At 43.5% G+C, this 22,813-nt stretch overlaps 1 protein-coding gene across 1 annotated transcript in view; it reads right to left on the bottom strand.

Moving 5' to 3' along the window:
- The window catches only part of LOC130081174 (centrosomal protein of 95 kDa-like), a 239,192-nt gene that overhangs the window by 25,180 nt on the left and 191,199 nt on the right, over window positions 1-22,813 (bottom strand). Inside the window, exon 18 of the mRNA XM_056246135.1 lies at window positions 9,584-9,730. Within this exon, the coding sequence (XP_056102110.1) occupies window positions 9,584-9,730 (147 nt within the window). The remainder of the gene's footprint in view (window positions 1-9,583; window positions 9,731-22,813) is intronic.

The raw sequence follows: 22,813 nt of genomic DNA, 5'->3' as shown, positions 1-22,813 counted from the left end.
GCGCATTTTGTTTGTTGTTTAAATCTGAGGTTTTATGTGGGTGAAATCGTTAAAAAATTATGAAAGTATGTGAATCTGTTCGACCTGATAACATGCCTTCAATGCAGTTGACTGTTAAATGTTATGTGTTCCGTGAACAAACAGCATTGTCATTCATTGATCAGAGAGCTGTCCATTGTGCTGATTTTGTTCGAGACGATGTGCATCTCCTTTAAATGTGCGCTTAAGGCCCAGACACACCGCGCCGATTTCAGCCGCCGGAGGTAGCTTTGACGCCGATTACACGTTAAGCATGTTTTGTTGACTTGTGGTTAGGCCTACTGATGTTCAGTGATTTTAAAAGTAGCCTCAATTAGGCCTGCATGAAGTTGGAAATTATTTGCTGTTGCGAAGAATCGTTTATGAATGCACTTTTAAAAAAGTTGTAGAAAATAAAATGTATTCAAATACAATATTAAAAAATATTTACATTTTATCAGTTGTTATTGGAACTCATCATTGCCTGGAACACACAAAAGATGGTATTTACTGCAGAGGCGTGTGTGGCTTAGGGCAGGCGGACAGGATTTTGGGGAAGGGGGGGCTCGTCTGTCCTTACCTACTCTAAGGGGTTTTATGTGAGGATTCTATTTGTGGACTTCAGCTCGGCTACCAAATCAGACCTCATAAGACTACATTGGATAGTCCGGCCTGCTGGGAGACTCGTCGATACACCCCTTCCCACTCTCCAAGAACTGTACTCATTACAGGGCTCGACAATAAGGACTGTCCGATGACCCGGGGCCAGTGTGTACGATGCTCAGGACAGTTGACGGAACTGTCACTTGCCCGATTGGGCAAGTGCTGTAGGGGTGTGCGATATAGATCATCTATAATATCGTAATTGTTGATTTAGCGATCTAAACGATCTAAATCGAGTATGTCCCTCACTTTACAAAAACACACCCATTGAGTGCAAGCATACACTATGTGATGTAGATTAGCCTAACGCTCAAGCACATTTAGAGTGTACACTTTTACTGCGTGATTTAGTCAATTAAAATGCATTTAAAATGGCCCCCAGATTCAAGATAAGTGGCAAAAATGTATGTCTTTTATATTTATATAATTTAATATGGTAAACCAATATTACACGAAGAGCGCCATTTTTCGCAATATCAGCATGATTACAAATGTGACAATGATTTTATACAACGTACAGTTTAATAAACAAGTTGATATTAAGTGACTTACATTTTAGACATCAAATCGCCTGTTTCGCACTATTCCGCCAACAAAATAGTTCCAAACAAAGTCCACAGCACTGTTTTGCGTCTCTGAGCAACACACAAGAGTGTATCTTTACTGAATACAGCTTTTTGAACAAATCAGCTAAATCAATGATTCAATGACTCACTCATTTAAGACAGTAAAATGCTTCCTTCCTGAATGAATCAGCTGTTTGAATGAATCAATTGAATCTCAATGACTCACTCATTAACAGTGACTTGCTGCCACCTCCTGGCGGGTTTAATTTCACATTTAAATGATCTTTTCATTTTTCAAATAATTTCAAATAACAGTATTTAACATTTAAATATTTCATTTATATATATATTTCAAAATATTATTTGTGTCTTATTTAAATCTCCTGTTTAAACCTACTTGAAAAACTTGAAAAGCACTGTTTATTTCATTTATACGTTTGTTCTGTTGTATTTATTTGTGCTATTGCTCGTAATTTTATTATTTGTTCCTGTTTAAATGAGTTAATCTAGTAGCCTTTGGTGTCATAACCTTATTTATTATGGTTACATGTATCAAAAATAATGAAAACAATACTAGGCTTATTTTATAGGCCCATTTTCTTTTCTTTTACTTAAATTATTTTTTTTGTTGTGGGGCCAGATAAAATTTTGGCAGGGCAAGTAAAAAAATGTACCACTGGCCCAATCAGGCCAGTAGAAAAAATCCTTAGCGTTGAGCCCTGCTTCAAGAGTGAGTAAAAGGGCTGGCAAAATCACTCAAGACCCCTCACATCCAGGCCACTTCCTCTTTGAACTGTTGCCGCCTGGTTGGCACTACAGAGCACTGAGCACCAGAACAGCCAGGCACAAGAAAAATTTCTTTCCTCAGGCCATCTACCTCATGAACAATTACTGTACATGCCCCCACTGGGCAATAAATATGTGCAATACACTATTTATACTCATATTTATTTAGCATACCATACCTCTTATTCATATTCCCTTGCATTATATATAACAAACCTGTACGTAGAAATATTGTCTAATTTTTATACATCTATTTTTATTCACTTATTTAATTTTTTATTATCTGTCTTGTCGCTGTGCACTGGAAGCTTGTGTCACCAAGACAAATTCCTTGTATGTGTAGGCATACTTAGCAATAAACTTTAAAAAGCAACTGTCTTTTGTTTAAGAATATAATGTTTATATTTTGTATTACATTTAAAAAAAATAAAAAAATTACAAGATTTTTCAGTCTGAAAACACCAAACTCCATTATCCGTGGTGTGCCCTATGATAAGAAAATTAAAAATGTTGCCCAATGCGTAGAAAATACTGAGGTATATATTGTGTATCACCATTTTGCCTAAATATATTGATATATGCTTTTTGGTTCAAATTGCCCCTACTAAGCATTACATTTTGTTTTACCAATGCTGGGGGTTCCTTCAAAGAGAGGGTAATGGGATGGCATGCAAAAGGATGAACCATAAAATGCAAAATTGGCTAGTTAGTTGATAGTGTTACCCGCAATGGTTGATTTTCACTCACATTTGGCAGATTGGCGGATGTTAATTTCTAACCCTGGTTGCAAAGAAACATTTATTGATACTTTATTAATACTTTATTAATATTGATATCAGTTGATGTGTGTGATGTTTTTGCACATATTGATTATTTTATATATGGGTATAAACCGTGATTCATTTTAATAATGTTTGTGTACACCCATAGAGTTCTAAATTAAAAGAAAGTTGAGTTCAAAGTACATTTCAATTGCGAAGCATTTAACTCACTAAATACTCCAAAATAAAAATTGTGATCTTGACCTCTGACTGATTTCTTCTGAAAAGCAAACATTACACTGTCCATTATCATAGTGACCTTGTCCAATTTTAAAGTCCACATAAAACGTACTCGGTTACTAATGTAACCTCGGTTCTCTCTAGAGAGGGAACGAGTACTGCGTAATATCTTACGCTATGGGGAAAACTCTTTTCCACGAGATATTGAAGCCAAAAATTATCCTTAATTTTTAATCAATGTAAAACGCTTTGCAGTAGCAAGCAGACATAGGCGAGACAGCTCGCGCGCCTATTGGCTGCCCTGCGGCAAAAGCAGCAGCCTATCGAGAGCCGCTCTGCGCGACGTCATGACCAATGGGGGCACTTCGCGCCCATTTCGTCACATCCCGCCAGAAAGGGCGTGGTCTTGCCCTATAAAGGCGGACGACAGGCTGATACAAACTGGTTTTCATCACTGAAGCGAACCAGAGCGTATGTTTAAGCACGGCAAGATACGCAGTACTCGTTCCCTCTCTAGAGAGAACCGAGGTTACGTTAGTAACCGAGTACGTTCTCTTACGAGAGTATCTCTCGTACTGCGTAATATCTTACGCTATGGGGAACACAGTGTAACACGCCGTGCATATAGGGATCCAACACCAAAGTCCCAAGGGCAGAAGCCCGGGGCGCATGTAGTGCATAATCACCATAGACTCACAGAGAGTGAAGGAAGAGGGGCTAAAAGCGTCATTCCTTATAAAGTAGCATCCAGAGGAGCTAATCATACAGATATGACACCACGCAGCCAGGGTGAAAAGCTTTCAGCCTAAACTGGGTGGCTATACATGTGTCAACACTCGTAGGGCTGCTGTATCGGTCAGTGAGCAATACGCAGGCCCAACTCAGCATCTGGGCCGACACAGCGGGGCAGATAGTACTGAATATTAGACCGCCAAAAGCTTAGCTTGTAAGGCGGGAACCTCGAGGTTATAGTATTTTATAAATGTAGACGGCGAGGCCCTGCCCGCGGCCGTACAGATATCCTGCAGGGTAATCCCGCTAGACCATGCCCACGAAGAGGCCACGCCTCTCGTGGAGTGCGCTCTGACACCCAAGGGGCACTGTAGGCCCTTGGAGGTGTAGGCCAGCGCTATGGCATCGACTATCCATCTGGATAGGCTCTGTTTTGATGCGGCAAGTCCCTTAGAATGTCCGCCAAACAAAACGAAAAGCTGCTCAGTCTGTCTAAAAACAGACGAGCGGGACACATAAGCTCTTAGTGCCCTGACAGGGCAAAGGAGACTCGCGTCCTTCTCCTCATTGACAACCGGAAGGGCGGACAGGGAAATCACCTGGGCCCTGAATGATGTGTTGAGGGATTTCGGCACGTACCCGTGCTTGGGTTTGAGTATGACCCTAGAGTCATTAGGCCCAAACTCCATACATGGCTTACCGAAAGCGCTTGTAAGTCCCCTATGCGCTTCACTGAAGCGAGAGCCATAAGAAACACCGTTTTGAAAGACAGATGCTTCATGTCTGACAAATGTATCGGCTCGAATGCGGCACCTTTCATGGCTTCCAACACCACGGAAAGGTCCCACATCGGGACTGAAGGGGGCCTGGGAGGGTTCAATCTCTGAGCACCCCTGAGGAAACGCACGACTAAGTCGTTCTTTCCCAGCGACTGGCCAGACACCGGTTTTGCAAACGTTGCTATGGCCGCCACGTACACTTTGAGCGTGGAAGGGGTTCTGCCCTTATCCAGCAGCTCTTGAAGGAAGGAAAACACTTCCTTAACCCCGCAGTCTACGGGTGACAAGCCCTAAGCTTGACACCAAGCAGAGAACACAGACCATTTCGAGGAGTAGAGTCGTCTAGTAGACGGAGCTCTAGCCTGCGTGATCGTGTTTAACACTCCCTCCGGGAGGTCAGCGGGTACCCGGTGATGGCCCAATGCGTGCAGGGACCACAAATCCGGGCGAGGATGCCAAATCGAGCCCCCTGCCTGAGAGAGGAGGTCTCTCCTCAGTGGCACAGGCCACGGGGCAGTGCTGGTCAGCTGCATCAGGAATGGGAACCAAGTCTGGTTTGTCCAGAGCGGAGCCACGAGCAGCACTGGGCATCCGTTTTCCCTGATTCGTTCCAACACTTGAGGCAGGAGCGAGACAGGGGGAAAAGCATATAGGGAACAGCGGGGCCAGACGTGGGCCAGCGCGTCTCTGCTTTTCGAGAAAAAGTTCTGGCAATGAGCGTTTCCGTGGGACGCGAACAGGTCCACCTGCGCTTTGCCGAATGTTTCCCACAGCAGTTGGACCGTCTGCGGGTGCAGCGACCATTCCCCTGCTGGGACATTGTTTCTGGACAGTCTGTCTGGTCCCACATTCAGGTGACCAGGCACATGCGCTGCTCTCAGTGAGAGCAGGTTGTGCTGGGCCCAGACCAGGAGGCGTTCCGTCAGCCTGTAAAGGTTTCGGGCCATGATGCCACCCTGGTGATTTACGTAGGCCACCACTGACATGTTGTCCGACCGAACCAAGACGTGGTGGCCTTTTATCTGGGGACAAAAGCGCCGTAGCGCTTTGTCGACTGCTATCATTTCCAAGCAGTTTATGTGAAGGAGCTTTTCCCGTTCTGACCACAGGCCAGCAAGTGGTCTGCCCTCGAGCAGCGCTCCCCATCCCGAGGTGGAGGCCTCCGTAGACACCACCCTCACACTCGAGGGAGTCCCCAGACTCACACCTGACTGATACCAGTCGGTCATTTTCCAAGGTTTCAGAGCCGAAAAGCACTTTAGACCGACCTTGAGGCGAAACAGACCAGCTGTCCATGCCTGGGGCGGAACTCGCGCTTTCAGCCAGAACTGCAGTGGGCGCATGCGAAGCAGGCCCAGCTGGAGTACGGAGGCTGCTGAGGCCATTAGGCCCAGCGTTTTCTGAAACCTTTTGAGCGGGACTATAGAGCCGTGGCGGAAGGATTTCGCGACGCGCTGAATGCTTAGTCCGCGCTCCGGTGACAGGCGTGCTGTCATGGATAGCGAGTCCAGCACTGTTCCCAGAAAAGAAATATTCTGACTGGGAGACAGCGAGCTTTTCGCCCAATTGACTGTGAGGCCCAGATTCTCGAGGTGCTCGAGTAATGTGGCCCTGTGTTGCTCTGAGTGAGATCGAGCTAGAATCAGCCAATCAACCAAGTAGTTCAAAACTCGCATGCCCCGGAGTCTCAGGGGTGCGAGAGCCGCGTCCATGCACTTCGTGAATGTACGGGGTGCTAGGGACAGGCCGAACGGCAGGACTGTGTATTGATATGCCTGGCCCTCGAAGGCGAATCTCAAGAATCGTCTGTGATGGGACGCTATTTGTATTTCGAAATAGGCGTCTTTCAGATCTATTGACATAAACCAGTCCTCTCGGCGCACTTGTGCGAGGATTTTCCTGGTTGTAAGCATTCTGAACTACCGCTTTACAAGTGCTCTGTTCAGCTGTCACAGATCTAAAATGGGTCTGAAAACCCCCATCCTTTTTCGGTACCAGAAAATATCTGCTGTATAGGCCCCCTTCGCTCTGAGCCTGAGATAAAGGTTCTATAGCCCCTTTGCTCAGAAGTTTCGCTATCTCGGCTCGAAGTAGATGAGATACTTCGTTTTTCACCGTGGTTTCGACCCGCGCCGTATAACGGCGGGGGCGTCGAGCGAATTGTAGCGAATAGCCTCTCTTTATAGTGTTCAGCACCCATTCTGATACCCCAGGAAGCTTTGACCACGCATCTGCGTGAATAGCTAGGGGCCGAATGAAATCTGGGCTCTGGCCGCGGCATAACGGCCGCTCGAGAGCCCCGGTGTGCTGAGAACTCAGCGCTGTGTTTACAGCGTGCGAGGCGGGGGGCGCGCTGATGACAGCGGGCAGCCTGGCCGCGCTCAGTTTCTCTATGACGGGTTGTGCAGAGAAAACGAGAATGTGGGCGCGGGACCGCGGGCACATCTACTGCACTGAGAACACTGTCGGCTTGCGCCGACCGAATGTGTGTTAGTTTCGTTTTTACAGAAACCAGAGGACACGCATCGTGTAGTGTAAGCGGGCATTGTGACATGGGCGCGTTCACTACCTTTTTTGCACAATCGATATGAATCGATTTTATTTGTGCTAGCCCTGCACCGTGGCGGGCTGTGTCTGGGTGTGGGAATGGGCAATGGGACGTGGGCATTCTTACGACACTCATAACACCATCGGCCGTGGCCGGGACACCAGAAAATACACTTTATTGGATTTATCTAGGTAGCCGTAAAAACGGCTTTTGTGTGCAGGCAAGCGGGCTGTGAAACCAGCTTGCTCACTGCAAAATACACTGGAACAATCACATTGCTTGGAATTGAACGAGCGAAAAGTTTCGGTGAAAAACCGGCCGCAGCAGGATTTGAACACCGTCGCTTTCCTAGAGATGCTAGGAAGGCTTTGAGACCTCGGGCTTGATCTCAATCCTCGGCCGGGGCCCGCGCTGAGGGGGGCGGCGTCCAGCAGAGCGAGAGCGCGGTCTTTGGTCTCGGGCCTGGCGGCGCTGTGAAGCGGCGGCGGCGGGTGTTGCAGACTGCGGCTGGGAGCTGCGGCCAGGCGGCTGCTTCGGGCGGCCTGTAGCGGAGCTCGAGCGCTTCGGCAGGAAGTGCTTCATAGCCTGCGATGTTTTCTGCACCTCGACGAATCTGTCCGCGAAGTCTTTGACGGCAGATCCGAAGAGGCCCGCTGGCGAGATGGGCGCGTCGAGGAACACCGAGCGCTCAGCATCCGTCATCTCAGACAGTGTTAGCCACAAGTGTCTCTCAGCTACGGTGAGAGAGGCCATATTTCGCCCATGGCCTGAGCGAGGTCTGTCGCGCTTCTCAAATCCGCCACGCAGATCGCTCCCGGTCCTTCCTCGTCCAGTTTATGGAGAAGGTCGGCTTGGAAGATCTGCAGGATCGCCATTGTGTGCAGTGCTGAAACTGCTTGCCCGGAAGCGGGGTAGGCGCGACCGTGCATGGCTGACGTCACTCAGCAGGCTTTAGAGGGTAGCGCCGTCTGAGCGCGCCGTCCAGCGGAGGGCGGGCAAAGATGGGAAGCTACAGCTGCCTCCACAGGAGGAATGGAGAGGTACCCTCTATCTTTCGCACCATCCACAGTGCAGAATGCAGCAGAGACGGAGGTACGCAGCCTGGCGGAGAAGGGGGCGTTCCATGATTTCGCCACTTCCTCGTGTAGTTCAGGGAGGAAGGGCGCGGGTCTTGACTGAGACGGAGCTTCGTCTTTCCTGAGAAAGCGTCCGTCCAGCCCGTTTCGCGCCGGTGGCGTGGGCGCATCCCAGTCGAGGCCGATGTTTTCCACGGCTTGAGTGAGCAGACGCATCAGCTCAGACTCAATGCCGGCTCGTTTCCCAGAGGGCTGGCAGGTAGCGGAGGGGAGGTCCACAGAGCTCGCCCAATCCTCACTGTCCGAAGCCAGGAGAGAACATGCCTCGACGTGTTCGTCGATCTCAATGGCAGACACGGTGGCAGACGGCGGCCGCTGTCCATCCGTGAGCGACTCGAGCGATGCCGGCGAAGCTGGCGGGCGAACCGGCGAGCTTTGGCGAGCAGGAGAGAGCTCGGGGGCGCGCTGGGCGGTGCAGGCTCTGAGAATGATGCCAGACGAGTCCTCAGAGTCACCATAGGCAACAGCTCACAATGGGGGCATCCGCCCTCAGTGAGCGCGAGAGCCGCATGATCCTCACCCAGGCAGGAAACGCAGATGACATGGCGGTCCCCGTCGCTGAGTTGGGCTCGGCACGAGCCACAGGAAGGCATCTTTAAAAAGACGCAGCTCTTTTAGAGGTTTTAGGGAGAAGTGTGAGTTGCAACGGCGAACAAACAATCTCAGCAGAGTAAAAGGATATAGGCGACAGAAAGCGCAGCAGGTACAGCGGCTGAAGGCGGCGAGGTGAAGGCCAGCGACTTCAGGCTCAAGGGCTCGTCCCGCTGAAGGCTTGCGTCGACAGCGCGGCTTCTCACTCCGGATCCAGCGATGCGTGTAGCTTCGCTGAAGAGATGAAAACCAGTTTGTATCAGCCTGTCGTCCGCCTAAATAGGGCAAGACCACGCCCTTTCTGGCGGGACGTGACGAAATGGGCGCGAAGTGCACCCATTGGTCATGACGTCGCGCAGAGCGGCTCTCGATAGGCTGCTGCTTTTGCCGCAGGGCAGCCAATAGGCACGCGAGCTGTCTCGCCTATGTCTGCTTGCTGCTGCAAAGCGTTTTACATTGATTAAAAATTAAGGATAATTTTTGGCTTCAATATCTCGTGGAAAAGAGTTTTCCCCATAGCGTAAGATATTACGCAGTACGAGAGATACTCTCGAAAGAGAACAGAAGTTGCATAAGTCGTTTACTCTCTTTTGAAAAATATAGGACAGGACTTGATTTAGCAAATCTGGAATTGATTGGATAATTGTGGTTTGCTACTGATTTCATGGTTACTTTAAAGACAAGCTGAATGCCACACTAATACACACACACACACACTGTACGCTATGGGTTTCATGGGAGGAGCCCCACATACTGTTTTTACCTGGTCTCTGTAGTAGTTCTCCATGGCTTCAATCTCATCTTGGTATTTGCGGTAGTTCTCCTGAAGCAGTTCTTTACTGTATGCTCGCTGCTCTCTCAGATGAGCCTTCTGACGTTCCAATCCTTCTTCAAAGATCTGCTTGAGCTTCTGAATAAACCAAAAAAAATTCTGTTCATTAAATGATTTGCAGGACAAGCTCTTATAAAAGCAAAAAATATCTTCTCTCATTTTTATTTTTGATAGTTTACTTTACCTTTTTAATACTTAAATATAATTTAAAGTTGTACTTGTTTACTTTTACTCAAGTATATTTTTGGCAAGATATTTTTACTTTTAATTTAATAAAATTTCCAATCAGTATCTATATAGAAGTATAATTTTTTAGAGTACTTATTACACCCCTGGAAATCACTTTCCTGAGCTTCCCTCTGTCTTCAGTCAAAAGATGAAGGCCATGGCATTCAGCGCCATTTTATATAGGGCCGCTGAGTCAGCTGACATTTTGCACACTGAAGCAGAAAGTATACTTAGTTTTTTCGAATGCACTGCTGTGCAAAGTATACTTTTGACTCGTACGCATACACAGGTGTTCGAATGAGCAATCTCTCGCCTCGAGTTACAACCCATGTAAATATCTTTGCATTCTTTCATGCTAGAATTGTAAAAATGAAGGTACTTTCTAACCACTTCGCAGAATCTTTCGTCTATGTAGGCCTACATTGTCGCTGTAGCTTGCATGCGTTCCACTCTGTTCTGTTTCTTCGCCTACCTTGTGAATCGATGCGGCCCTCACGTACGCGTAAGAAGTGAAGCACACTTTTGCCTTTAAACAGCATTGGCCAGTGTACTTTGACAGAAGTGATTCAATGGCTTTGATATTTTCAGAGAGGCGGTTCCCCTCATGTCAGTGAATCTATAGAGAAGGCTGTCTTGTAATTGATTGCTCTGGTCTGCCTCGCTGTCTTGCTGCCGTGTGGTTTGCGTCTGTAAGCTCTGTATAGCTTTCCGTTTTGAATCTCTATTTACTATCATTCCTTGTAGTTTATATCACTAAATATATCGTACTCATCAACCAGATATCTGATATTATCTAATTTTCCTTTTCGAGTCCATCAAACAACTGTGGTGAGTAGGATCAGTCAACAAACACGGTGAGTCATGTCTTCTCCTATTATTGTCACTTGCACTTTATGTCACATGTATAGTATAGCCTTCTCAGCACTGAGGGCTTTACATGTGATAAATGCAGGGAGATAGTCAGGCTGACGGAGAATATTTCAGAACTAGAGACCCTCATCCAAACTTTAATCTAGGATAGTAAGAATGCAAGGGCTTTAGATACTGCTTTGGATGCGACTAGCTTAGTGAACTCTGTACATTGTACGGTTCCGGATGTAGAGCCCATGCAGCAGGGCAATTGGGTGACCGTGAGACGCTATAGTCACAGGACAAAACACCGCTCTTCCGTTCAGATAACAACATTAAACAGGTTCTCTCCACTCAGTGAAGCACCCACTGAGAATCCTGTTGAAAGTGCCCTAGTTATTGGCGATTCTATTACACGGAACGTGAAAATAGAGACACCAGCCACCACACATGTTTTACCAGACCAACGCTGTGGGGGGCGCTGGGAACAATCGCGCTCGGACCGCAGCAAACGAGCCCAATGTGAAAGCACCGTCACCTGCCTCCGCCATTTTTCATATCAAAGCAGTGAAGGCGGGGGACGGGGAAGAACAAAAAAAAAAAATTGCCGTCGACTAATTATCATGGTCGATTACGTCGACTTAGTCGACTAATCGCGGCAGCACTAGTAAATAATCTTCCTGATCAGTTTCATCTCGTCAGCATCCCAGATAGCTTAGAAGAACTCGATGTTGCAACAAATATTATTGACTCTCTCTTTTCCAGCACTTTAGACACAGTTGCTCCATTGCACTTAAAGAAGATTAAAAGGAAATGAGCACACTCGTGCCCTAAAGAGAGAAGCCAGAAAAATGGAGTGCGACTGAAAGAAAACAAAACTAGAAGTATTTCGCATTTCGTGGAGAGAGAGCACGATTACGTACAGAAAGGCCTTAAAAACTGCTAGATCTGCTTATTTTTCAACACTTTTAGAAGAAAAACACAACCCTAGGTATTTATTCGAAACAATGCCTAAATTAACAAAAAATAAAGCTCCAACACCGGACGTTTCCAAACAGCACAGCAGTAATGACTTGATGAACTTCTTACAAGATTGATAATATTAGAGAGAAAATTATAACTATGCAACCGTCTACTACAGTATCGCATCAGACAGTGCATTGTAGTCTCCCTGAGGAAAAATTTCATTCATTCATTGCTAAAGGAGAGGAAGAATTGTCTAAACTCGTTAAATCATCTAAATCAACAACATGCATGTTAGACCCTATACCGACTAAGCTATTGAAAGAGATGCTTCCAGAGGTCATAGATCCTCTTCTTAATATCATTAATTCATCTTTGTCACTAGGATATTACCGAAAACCTTTAAGCTGGCTATTATTAAACCTCTAATTAAAAAAACACAGAGAATTAGTCAATTACAGGCCGATCTCGAATCTACCTTTTCTGTCAAAATGAATAGAAAAGGCAGTATCCTCACAACTATGTTCCTTTTTAGAAAGAAATGGTATCTGCGAGGATTTCCAGTCAGGATTTAGATCATATCATAGTACCGAGACTGCTCTCATTAGAGTTACAAATGATTTGCTCTTATCATCCGATTGTGGTTGTATCTCTCTATTAGTGTTACTGGATCTTAGCGCTGCATTTGATACCATCGACCACAACATTCTTTTGAATAGACTCGAAAATTATGTTGGCATTAGTGGAATTGCACTAGCATGGTTCAAATCATACTTTTCTGACCGTTATCAGTTTCTAGCAGTAAATGTAGAGATGTGATATCGATCAAAAGTTCAGTATGGAGTACCACAAGGCTCAGTACTAGGACCGTTGTTGTTCACCCTGTACATGCTACCCTTAGGAGATATCATTAAGAAGCATGGAATTAGTTTTCACTGTTATGCTGATGATACTCAGCTCTATATTTCTTTGCGCCCCGACGAAACGCATCAATTAAAAAAAAATTAATGGAATGCATAGCTGATATAAAGATTTGGATGACTAGTAATTTCCTACTACTAAATTCTGAAAAAAACTGAGTTTCTAAATATTGGGCAAAAAACCTCTGCACGTATTAAGCCAGAATATTGTCTAACAATTGATGGCTGCTCTGTCAAGTGTTCGTCGTCGGTTAGGAACCTGGGTGTGCTCTTTGATACCAATCTTTCATTTGAAAGCCACGTTTCTAGCATCTATAAAACCTCATTCTTCCATCTTAAAAATATATCTAAATTACGACATATGCTTTCAATGAAAATTACAATGATTATTGTAATGCTCTACTGGGTGGTTGCCCTGCACGCTTAATAAACCAGTTGGTCCAAAACGCAGCAGCTCGAGTTCTCACTAGAACCAGAAAGTATGACCGTATTAGCCCCGTTCTGTCAACATTGCATTGGCTCCCTATTAACCCCTCTGGGGACCAAGGTGTTTTTGGGGTCCTTGAGATGTTTTGACATGCCCTGACATTTGTGCTTTTTTCAGTTGCTTATAAACATATTACTGGCACAGGTGAAATTACACTATTTAGCACAAACAGGGCTACCATAATATGTAAGCAACATGTATGTACATGTTTGTATTTTTGAGAGAATATTGTTTATGCATGTTTATTGATAAAACTAAAAATTTAAGTTTCTGAAATAAGGCCACAAAACACATACTAAATATGTGTCCACAAGACTTTTGACTAATGGAAGTTGTGGCCTTGAGTATTTGCTTCAAAATGATCTGAAAATCATCCTTTCTAATCATTCACATAACACCATAGATTGCTTTAAATTGTGAAAAACATTTTTTTTGTTTGAAAGGCAATATGCGAATGGGCGTGAACGGCCCGACCCCCTCATGTATAATTAGGTGATTCTCACCTGAGAAGACAAAGATGCATTAATTTCATTCAGGTGTGTCACAAGAAAGAATGCAAGGAAAATATATATACATATATACACACACACACACAGACATATATATATATATATATATATATATATATATATACAGGTCCTTCTCAAAAAATTAGCATATTGTGATAAAGTTCATTATTTTCCATAATGTAATGATAAAAATTAAACTTTCATATATTTTAGATTCATTGCACACCAACTGAAATATTTCAGGTCTTTTATTGTTTTAATACTGATGATTTTGGCATACAGCTCATGAAAACCCAAAATTCCTGTCTCAAACAATTAGCATATTTCATCCGACCAATAAAATAAGTGTTTTTAATACAAAAAAAAGGCAACCTTCAAATAATTATGTTCAGTTATGCACTCAATAGTCAATACTTGGTCGGGAATCCTTTTGCAGAAATGACTGCTTCAATGCGGCGTGGCATGGAGGCAATCAGCCTGTGGCTCTGCTGAGGTGTTATGGAGGCCCAGGATGCTTCGATAGCGGCCTTAAGCTCATCCAGAGTGTTGGGTCTTGCGTCTCTCAACTTTCTCTTCACAATATCCCACAGATTCTCTATGGGGTTCAGGTCAGGAGAGTTGGCAGGCCAATTGAGCACAGTAATACCATGGTCAGTAAACCATTTACCAGTGGTTTTGGCACTGTGAGCAGGTGTCAGGTCGTGCTGAAAAATGAAATCTTCATCTCCATAAAGCTTTTCAGCAGATGGAAGCATGAAGTGCTCCAAAATCTCCTGATAGCTATCTGCATTGACCCTGCCCTTGATAAAACACAGTGCACCAACACCAGCAGCTGACATGGCACCCCAGACCATCACTGACTGTGGGTACTTGACACTGGACTTCAGGCATTTTGGCATTTCCTTCTCCCCAGTCTTCCTCCAGACTCTGGCACCTTGATTTCCGAATGACATGCAAAACTGAGCAACAGTCCAGTGCTGCTTCTCTGTAGCCCAGGTCAGGCGCTTCTGCCGCTGTTTCTGGTTCAAAAGTGGCTTGACCTGGGGAATGCGGCACCTGTAGCCCATTTCCTGTACACGCCTGTGCACGGTGGCTCTGGATGTTTCTACTCCAGACTCAGACCACTGCTTCCGCAGGTCCCCCAAGGTCTGGAATCGGTCCTTCTCCACAATCTTCCTCAGGGTCCGGTCACCTCTTCTCGCTGTGCAGCGTTTTTTGCCACACTTTTTCCTTCCCACAGACTTCCCACTGAGGTGCCTTGATACAGCACTCTGGGAACAGCCTATTTGTTCAGAAATTTCTTTCTGTCTTACCCTCTTGCTTGAGGGTGTCAATGATGGCCTTCTGGACAGCAGTCAGGTCGGCAATCTTACCCATGATTGCGGTTTTGAGTAATGAAACAGGCTGGGAGTTTTTAAAAGCCTCAGGAATCTTTTGCAGGTGTTTAGAGTTAATTAGTTGATTCAGATGATTAGGTTAATAGCTCGTTTAGAGACCCTTTTCATGATATGCTAATTTTTTGAGACAGGAATTTTGGGTTTTCATGAGCTGTATGCCAAAATCATCAGTATTAAAACAATAAAAGACCTGAAATATTTCAGTTGGTGTGCAATGAATCTAAAATATATGAAAGTTTAACTTTTATCATTACATTATGGAAAATAATGAACTTTATCACAATATGCTAATTTTTTGAGAAGGACCTGTATATATATAAAATCAAAATATAAATGAAAGTCAAAAGCACATTTTTAGTCATACCTGGAAACAAATCCTGTTCAAATAGGTTATATGGGCCATTCAATAGAATTGGTTCAAAGTTAGAAACATCTTGAAAAGAAAATTGTCTTTTTCCATAAATCTCTTATAAAGTATTATTTTTTAAAGTATGCCAATACATTTTTTATTATACATATTTCAAAGTTAAGGATTCATTATTTTGATATAGCCTAGCTGGAACAAACACTATAACAGTTAATAAGTTTATTTTTGACAAAACATACTATATATTTAACATATGAGCAGAAACTGCTAACAAAAGCTTATTTGATGTCTATTTTAGAGTTAAAACTTTATAATCGATCCTAAACTAGTCAAACACACACACACACAGAAACATGATTCAAATTTAAACAGTAGGCTATTTTTGCGTTTACAGACACTAAACGTTATTCTATATCGCGATTAGAACAAAGCACAAGAATAAAACACTTACAGTTCAGCTCGCTCCTCGAAGTGAAAATAAACCAGCACTTGTTCTGAGGTAGGTAAATGTCCCAGGATTATTCCTCACAGCCGCGCCAAACGACAGTACATTAATCTGACTAAATAAAGTGTGTTTACAGAGTTTGTATGGGCGTTTTACACGTCTCAATGTGTTGCTTCAGATCATTAGCGTTTGAATAGCGCGCGCTCTCCGTGGGCGTGTCACATTAGGAAAATAATGAGCTGAGAGAACGATAATGAGAATGGCTGACACATCTCTCTTTTTATATAGATTACATAAACAGGGAATATTTATTTTAGTTTTAAATTAGATAATTTAAAAGTACAAACTTAAATGATCATAAACATATATTGCTCATGTCTGGGTGAATAGTATTAGCTAAGTTTTTTTTTTAAGTTTAGAGACGTGCTCCAGAAAAAAGTTCACGGACACGGAGAGGCAGAACGCACACCCTGTTTATTTTCTTTATTTTACAAAAGCACAATATTTTATTTCGATTGTAGGTGGGCACATAAAAAAGTAGACATTTAACAGTTTTTTTTAATATGTTTCATAACTCTGTATGACCAGAAATGATGGAGTAGTTTAAGTCTATTTTTCTGCTGTTCTTGGTCCCCAGAGGGTTAAACATCATATACATTTTAAAATATTGCTGACTACTTACAAAGCACTAAATGGTTTCGCTCCCCAGAACTTGAGCGAGCTCTTAACGCATTATAGTCCTTCACGTCTACTGCGATCTCAAAATTATGGCCAATTGATAATACCTAGAATATCAAAAATCAACTGCAGGCGGTAGATCCTTCTCCTATTTAGCACCTAAACTTTGGAACAGTCTTCCTTACATTGCCCGGGAAGCAAACACACTCTGTCAGTTTAAATCTAGACTAAAAACGAATCTCTATTACCTGGCATTCATATAGAACATTATACATTTCTATTATTCAAATCAGTTAAATGATTATTAGGCTGCATAGATTAGGTCAGCCAGAACCGGGGACACTTCCTATAACACCTGATGTACTCGTTACATCATAAGAAGAATGTCATCTACGCAAATGTTAGTCTTTCTTTTTATTCCGAGGTTTACTGAAGTCAGCCGGATTTGGGCCGTATCTAGATCAGATGGTGGACCTGCGCCTGGACCCATCCACAACGCATCCCTAAAGTGCCAGCCTCATCAGCCCTGTGAAGGCCTCATCAACACGACAGCCATCGGCACTGATCCTCAACAAACTCGTTTCCATAATGGCGTGATGACTCTGACTTCCAACCAGATGGAACTGGATAAATATTCTGAATGTTCTGATCCAATCTGACTCCTGACCTGTAATGCTGCCTGAATCATAATCATACACTGTTCGCTCGTTGGCCAGAGGAGAACTGGCCCCCAACTGAGCCTGGTTTCTCCCAAGGTTTTTTTCTCCATTCTGTCACCTGAGTTTTGGTTCCTTGCCACTGTTGCCTTGGCTTTTGGCTTGCTTAGTTGGGGACATTTAATATTCAACTATATTATTATTATTATTGATCTGCCTTACTTAAGGTGGACGATGATGCAATTTTCTTCTAGAAACAAACTTTGTTGTATTATTTTCATGTTATCACTGTGAAGCTTCTTTGATACAATCTGTATTGTAAAAAGCGCTACATAAATAAAGGTGACTTGACTCTTCCTATAGTTGTAAAGCACTGCAATTGTTCTTGAGGGGCGGTAATTGAGGTTGAATCATAAGACGCTGTCAAAGGTTGTACATTTATAATTGTATTTCTGATGCTTTCGATTTTCTCAGTGATTTTCTCTCTTTAGTAGGCTACTACTAAACTGTAATGGGATATCTTGTTCAAGTGATGACTGTTTATTTGTTAATCTAGCCACTGTACATTATACATTACACTATACATTAGGCTAGTACATCCCGGTACAACGCAATTTAGCACCATTTCGATGGAAATTTATCAAATAACTCACGATGTATCAAAGCAAGCCTAGTTGTATCCATTTTTCGGATTCTGCCGCCTGTAACCGGTAGGCGTGGTTTGGGAGTGGCCTCGTAAGGGCAGCAAAGCAAGTGCATTCTGGGAGTTGTTGTCTTTCAGCCACATGAGTAAAAAATCAATTTTCTGCCTTTTCTCAGTCTAGAATGCTTCAATTTCAAAAATAATTTCACATTTCTACTATATAAATGACCAATAATAAATACACACTCATCTTCCCAGAGGTGAAGTATCCCTTTAAGGGTATATCACATATGAAATATGTACCATCTCTCGCTTTGTCTAAAAACATCTTAAAGTCTGTATTTATAGAACGGTGTAAATGTTTTAACAGTTGATTAGGATTAGTATTGTTTCTCAGATATGGGTACTTTCGTTTGTTTATTATGTTGTGTTATGTACTACTTTGTGCTTTTTGTTTGTGCTGCCTATCTTGGTCAGGACTCCCTGGTAGAAGATATATTGTATCTCAATGGGACCTTTCTGTTAAAAAAAATATTAAATTTTTTTTTTTAAAAACCCTTGGGTTGGGGTGCCGTGGGGAAAAAAAAAGCTACAAAGGGGTGCCATGCTTTCAAAAAGTTTGGGAACCACTGGTCTAGAAGACAGTGGAAATGTGTGCTGTGGTCAGATGAGTCCATGTTTCAGCTTGTTCTTGGGGAAAACAGACATCGAGTTCTCAGTCCCAAAGACGAAAGGGACCAACCAGACTTTCATCAGTGACAGGTGTAAAAGCAAACATCTGTCCTGGTATTGGGGTGCATCAGTGCAAGCAGTATGGGTGACTTGCATTTGTGTGAAGGTATCACTGACATGGAGGCATATATTTGGATTGTACAGAGCACCCAAATGATGCACTGTCTGTGTTGCACCCCTCTTCCGATCCCTCCAACAGCATATTAGGCAGGCATGTATCTGGATCAGGGTGATCCAATCCATTTTTGCTTTGAAAAAAAAAAAAAAAAACGGCACAAAAGTGCGATGGATTACTTGATTCTGAATAGCAAAACATGGGATTTCCAAATCTAGATAATTCTAACCCAGATTAAACTTTTTGAACAACAGGGCCCAGGTCTTCATTGAATATATTGGTCTTTTTATGTGGTCTAACTGTAATTCCCTTACACAAGGCAATTGATGCACCTGAAAAAAAACAAAAAAAACATTTACCGGATCATCAAGAACTTCTCAAGATTATCAAGAACAACAAGAAGAATGCTTCAGGACATCCCAGAGTGTCCAGCAAGCACTAGGACGGTTTCCTCCTGAGGATTTAGCTACGGAATCGTGTCACCACCAGTGCAGAGCTTGCTTAGCATTGGCAGCAGGTGGGTGTTAGTGCATCTGAATGCACACTAAGGTTAAGACTTTTGGACAACGACCCTAGTGTCAAGGAGGGCGGCAAAGAACAGACTGAAATTCTGCAGGAAGTACAAGGATTGATCAGCAGAAGACTATTGCAAAGTTATTTTCTCTGATGAAGCCCCCTTACGACTGTTTGGGACATTTGGAAAGTCTATTTTCTGAAGAAAAGGTGAATGCTACCATGTGTCGTGCCAACAGTAAAGCATCATGAGACCCTTCATGTGTGAGGTTGCTTTTCATCCAACGTAGTAGGCTCCCACACAATTCTGGCCAAAAACAGTGCCATTTATAAAGAATAGTATCAAAACGACCTTGCAAAAGCAACCAATCCAGGAGCAATTTGGTGATGATTCGTGCATTTTCCAGCATGATGGAGCACCATATCACAAGGCAAGTGAGATAATGAAGTGGCTCAGAGATCATTACATTGAAATTTTTAATCCGGGGCCAGACAACTCACCAGATCTTAATCCCTCAAGGGGCTTTCGCACCGGAGGAACATTTTCATAGTTCCTATAACTATTGGCAGAAGTACCCAGTTTTTGGCGTGTTTGCAGTGCAGGAACTGGGAATGATTTAAGAACGCCTAAATTAGCGACTAAATTAGCTCCTACTTCAAAATAGGGTCTAACCCACCACAATAGGAATTACTACCATGACGTAACTGTACGCTGATTGGCCGAACACGTCACCACGGAAAGCTAATGTTAAAAGGCACATTAACAAACAGAAAGCTAATGTTATTAGCATTTACCTGCCGCTTTGTCTGCGGCGTTGTGTTCTTTTCTCAGCCTTGATGATATGTAGCGCTGCAAGTTATCTTAGATTTAGATCTTATCTTAGATTTGTCTGCATTCCATCTCCAATATCACAAAACCCACGACACACAACAAAAACCCAGCTCCGATCACGCCGTCCTCCATCCTCCCGCCGTTGACGTTGTTGAATGCCACATTTAAATGACGTCACTGTTGGCCGGCTTCGGTCACTTTTGTTCTTGGGGGACCGCCCTGGTGGCTAGTTCCTATAACGGAGTTCCTATAACTATCCAGTGTGAAAGCCCCTATAAAGAACCTGTGGTCAATTCTCAAAAGGGGAGAGGACAAGTAGAAGTCTACAAATTGTGATCAACTCAGAGCACTAATATGGCAAAAATGGATCGCCATCACTCAGGATTTGGCCCTGAAGCTGATATCCAGCATGCCAGGTCGAATTGCAGAGGTTATGGAGAAGGGGGTCCCACTTTATATTAAGTGGCCCTAATACCTGTGAACTTACATGGTTACTAGATATGTACTTAGTATGTAACTACAGTGTAAATACACATTGGTACATAGTATTTACAACTGTAATATTTGTGTAACTACACATATGTAACAACCCACGGAAAGGTATGTGTAAGTACAAATGTGTAACAGGACATTGGTAACAACACTTTTTCCACTACAGTAAGTACACATGTGTAACAGGCATTATGTAACTACATTTTGTAACAACAATATGTATTCACACAAGTTGTTCCACTTCCACACGCAGTCTTCCATACTGTAGTTACCAGTTAAGAACACACTGAAACTATGATGATTCCTATGTGTATACCATGTATTTACTATATGACCGGCAGGACTTATGTTGAATTACAGCTAAAGTTTTCCCTTGTGGTACCAGTGTACATACATAGTAACTCTTCAGGAACTCTGCACTTAATACAATGTGTTAAACTGTCATAACTCACATGTATTATGCAAAACCCAAACCTCTGTGCAACTGTACTAACAGTGTACTTACATGGTAACTCCTCAGGAACTGTCCACTTAATATAAAGTGTAAAATGGTCATAACTTACTGTGTATTATGCAAAACCCAAACCTCTGTGCAACTGTACTAACAGTGTACTAACATGGTAACTCCTCAGGAACTGTCCACTTAATATAAAAAGTGTAAAACGGTCATAACTTACATGTATTATGCAAAACCCAAACCTCTGTGCAACACTGTATTAACAGTGTACTTCCATGGTAACTCCTCAGGAACTGTCCACTTAATATAAAGTGTAAAATGGTCATAACTTAGGCCCTGTCCACACGGACACGGGTATTTTTATAACCGTGACTTTTTTTACGCGGTTCGGCCGTTCGTCCACACGAAAACGCACTGAAACCGAACATTTTTGAAAACCCCTGCCAGAGTGAGGATTTTCAGAAACGCCGGTTACAGTGTTGTCGTGTAGACAGTAGGGGTGGAACGGTACATGTATTCGTATTGAACCGAAACGGTACGGGCGTCACGGTTCGGTGCACGAATTTGCACGCAGAATACACGGTACAAACAAATAAAACCTCTTAAATAGCGATACATTTCGCTCTATTCGCTTTTGGTGTGACTGTGAACGCAGCAATGAACAGGCTGCGATCAAGATTGCAATGCAGGAGTGTGTGTGTGTGTGTGTGTGTCTGTGTGCGCGAGAGAGAGAGAGAGAGAGAGGCGCGATGAACAGTGTGTGTGTGTGTGTGTGTGTGCGAGAGAGAGAGAGAGAGAGGCGCGATGAACAGTGTGTGTGTGTGTGTGCGAGAGAGAGAGAGAGAGAGAGAGAGGCGCGATCGAACAGTGTGTGTGTGTGTGTGTGTGCGCGCGCGTGCGCGTGCGAGAGAGAGAGAGGCGCGGGCGCGAATCGCGCGATGAACAGTGTGTTTGTGTGTGTGTGTGTGTGTGTGTGCGCGCGCGCGAGAGAGAGAGAGAGGCGCGGGCGCGAATCGCGCGATGAACAGTGTGTGTGTGCGCGCGTGCGAGAGAGAGAGAGGCGCGGGCGCGAATCGCGCGATGAACAGTGTGTGTGTGCGTGTGCGTGTGTGTGTGTGTGTGTGAGAGGCACGGGCGATCGAACAGTGGAAACGTAAAAACATACTCCGTCATTTTTTTCATACAGGACATCATTAAAACTGCAAATTGTTTACTTATATTTGTGTACACTCGCAATAAAACACAACATTGTGCTTTTGTCACACTCTAAACTCTTGTCAAACTGTAACCTACAACTGTTAACAAAAGTTTTTAAGGTAGTATTATTTTATACGGAAATCAATTATTTATAATTCAGATGAGAATAAAGTTAGTTAATTAAAATGAAGGAAAACAAATATCTTGATCTGAAATAGCAAATTAATTTTAAATTCATTCAGGTACAATTACCAAACATATCTCAAGGTCTTTTCGTCTTTTTAATAATTTAATTAATAAACTAATTATATAAAACTACTGTCAGTGCACTACAAATAAACTGGTTCTATGCCTTTATTAATAAAACTTATTTAAAAAAATACAAGGCTTAAGACATTTATAAAAATGCCTTCTGCATTTTTGCTTTGCTTTTCACTCCATTGTACCGAAATCGTACCGAACCGTGATGTCTGAACCGAGGTATGAACCGAACCGTGACTTCTGTGTACCGTTCCACCCCTAGTAGACAGTGAAACCGGGGTTTTTGCCTTGCGACGTCAGAGTGTGCGCCGTTATCCGCTGTGTTTGACGTCAGATTTGCGCTTCTGATTGGCCAACGTGGCTTTACGGTTAAGGTTTATATCGCCGCCTGCTGGCGTGGCATGCTCTTGACCGCGCTTG

The sequence above is a fragment of the Rhinichthys klamathensis genome, unplaced genomic scaffold (assembly GCF_029890125.1).
Source record: "Rhinichthys klamathensis goyatoka isolate OS25496 unplaced genomic scaffold, OSU_Roscu_1.1 h1tg000036l_1, whole genome shotgun sequence".
Classification (NCBI taxonomy): Eukaryota; Metazoa; Chordata; class Actinopteri; order Cypriniformes; family Leuciscidae; genus Rhinichthys; species Rhinichthys klamathensis.
Note: the sequence above shows the minus strand (reverse complement) of the source record. Positions and strands in the feature narration are given on the sequence as shown.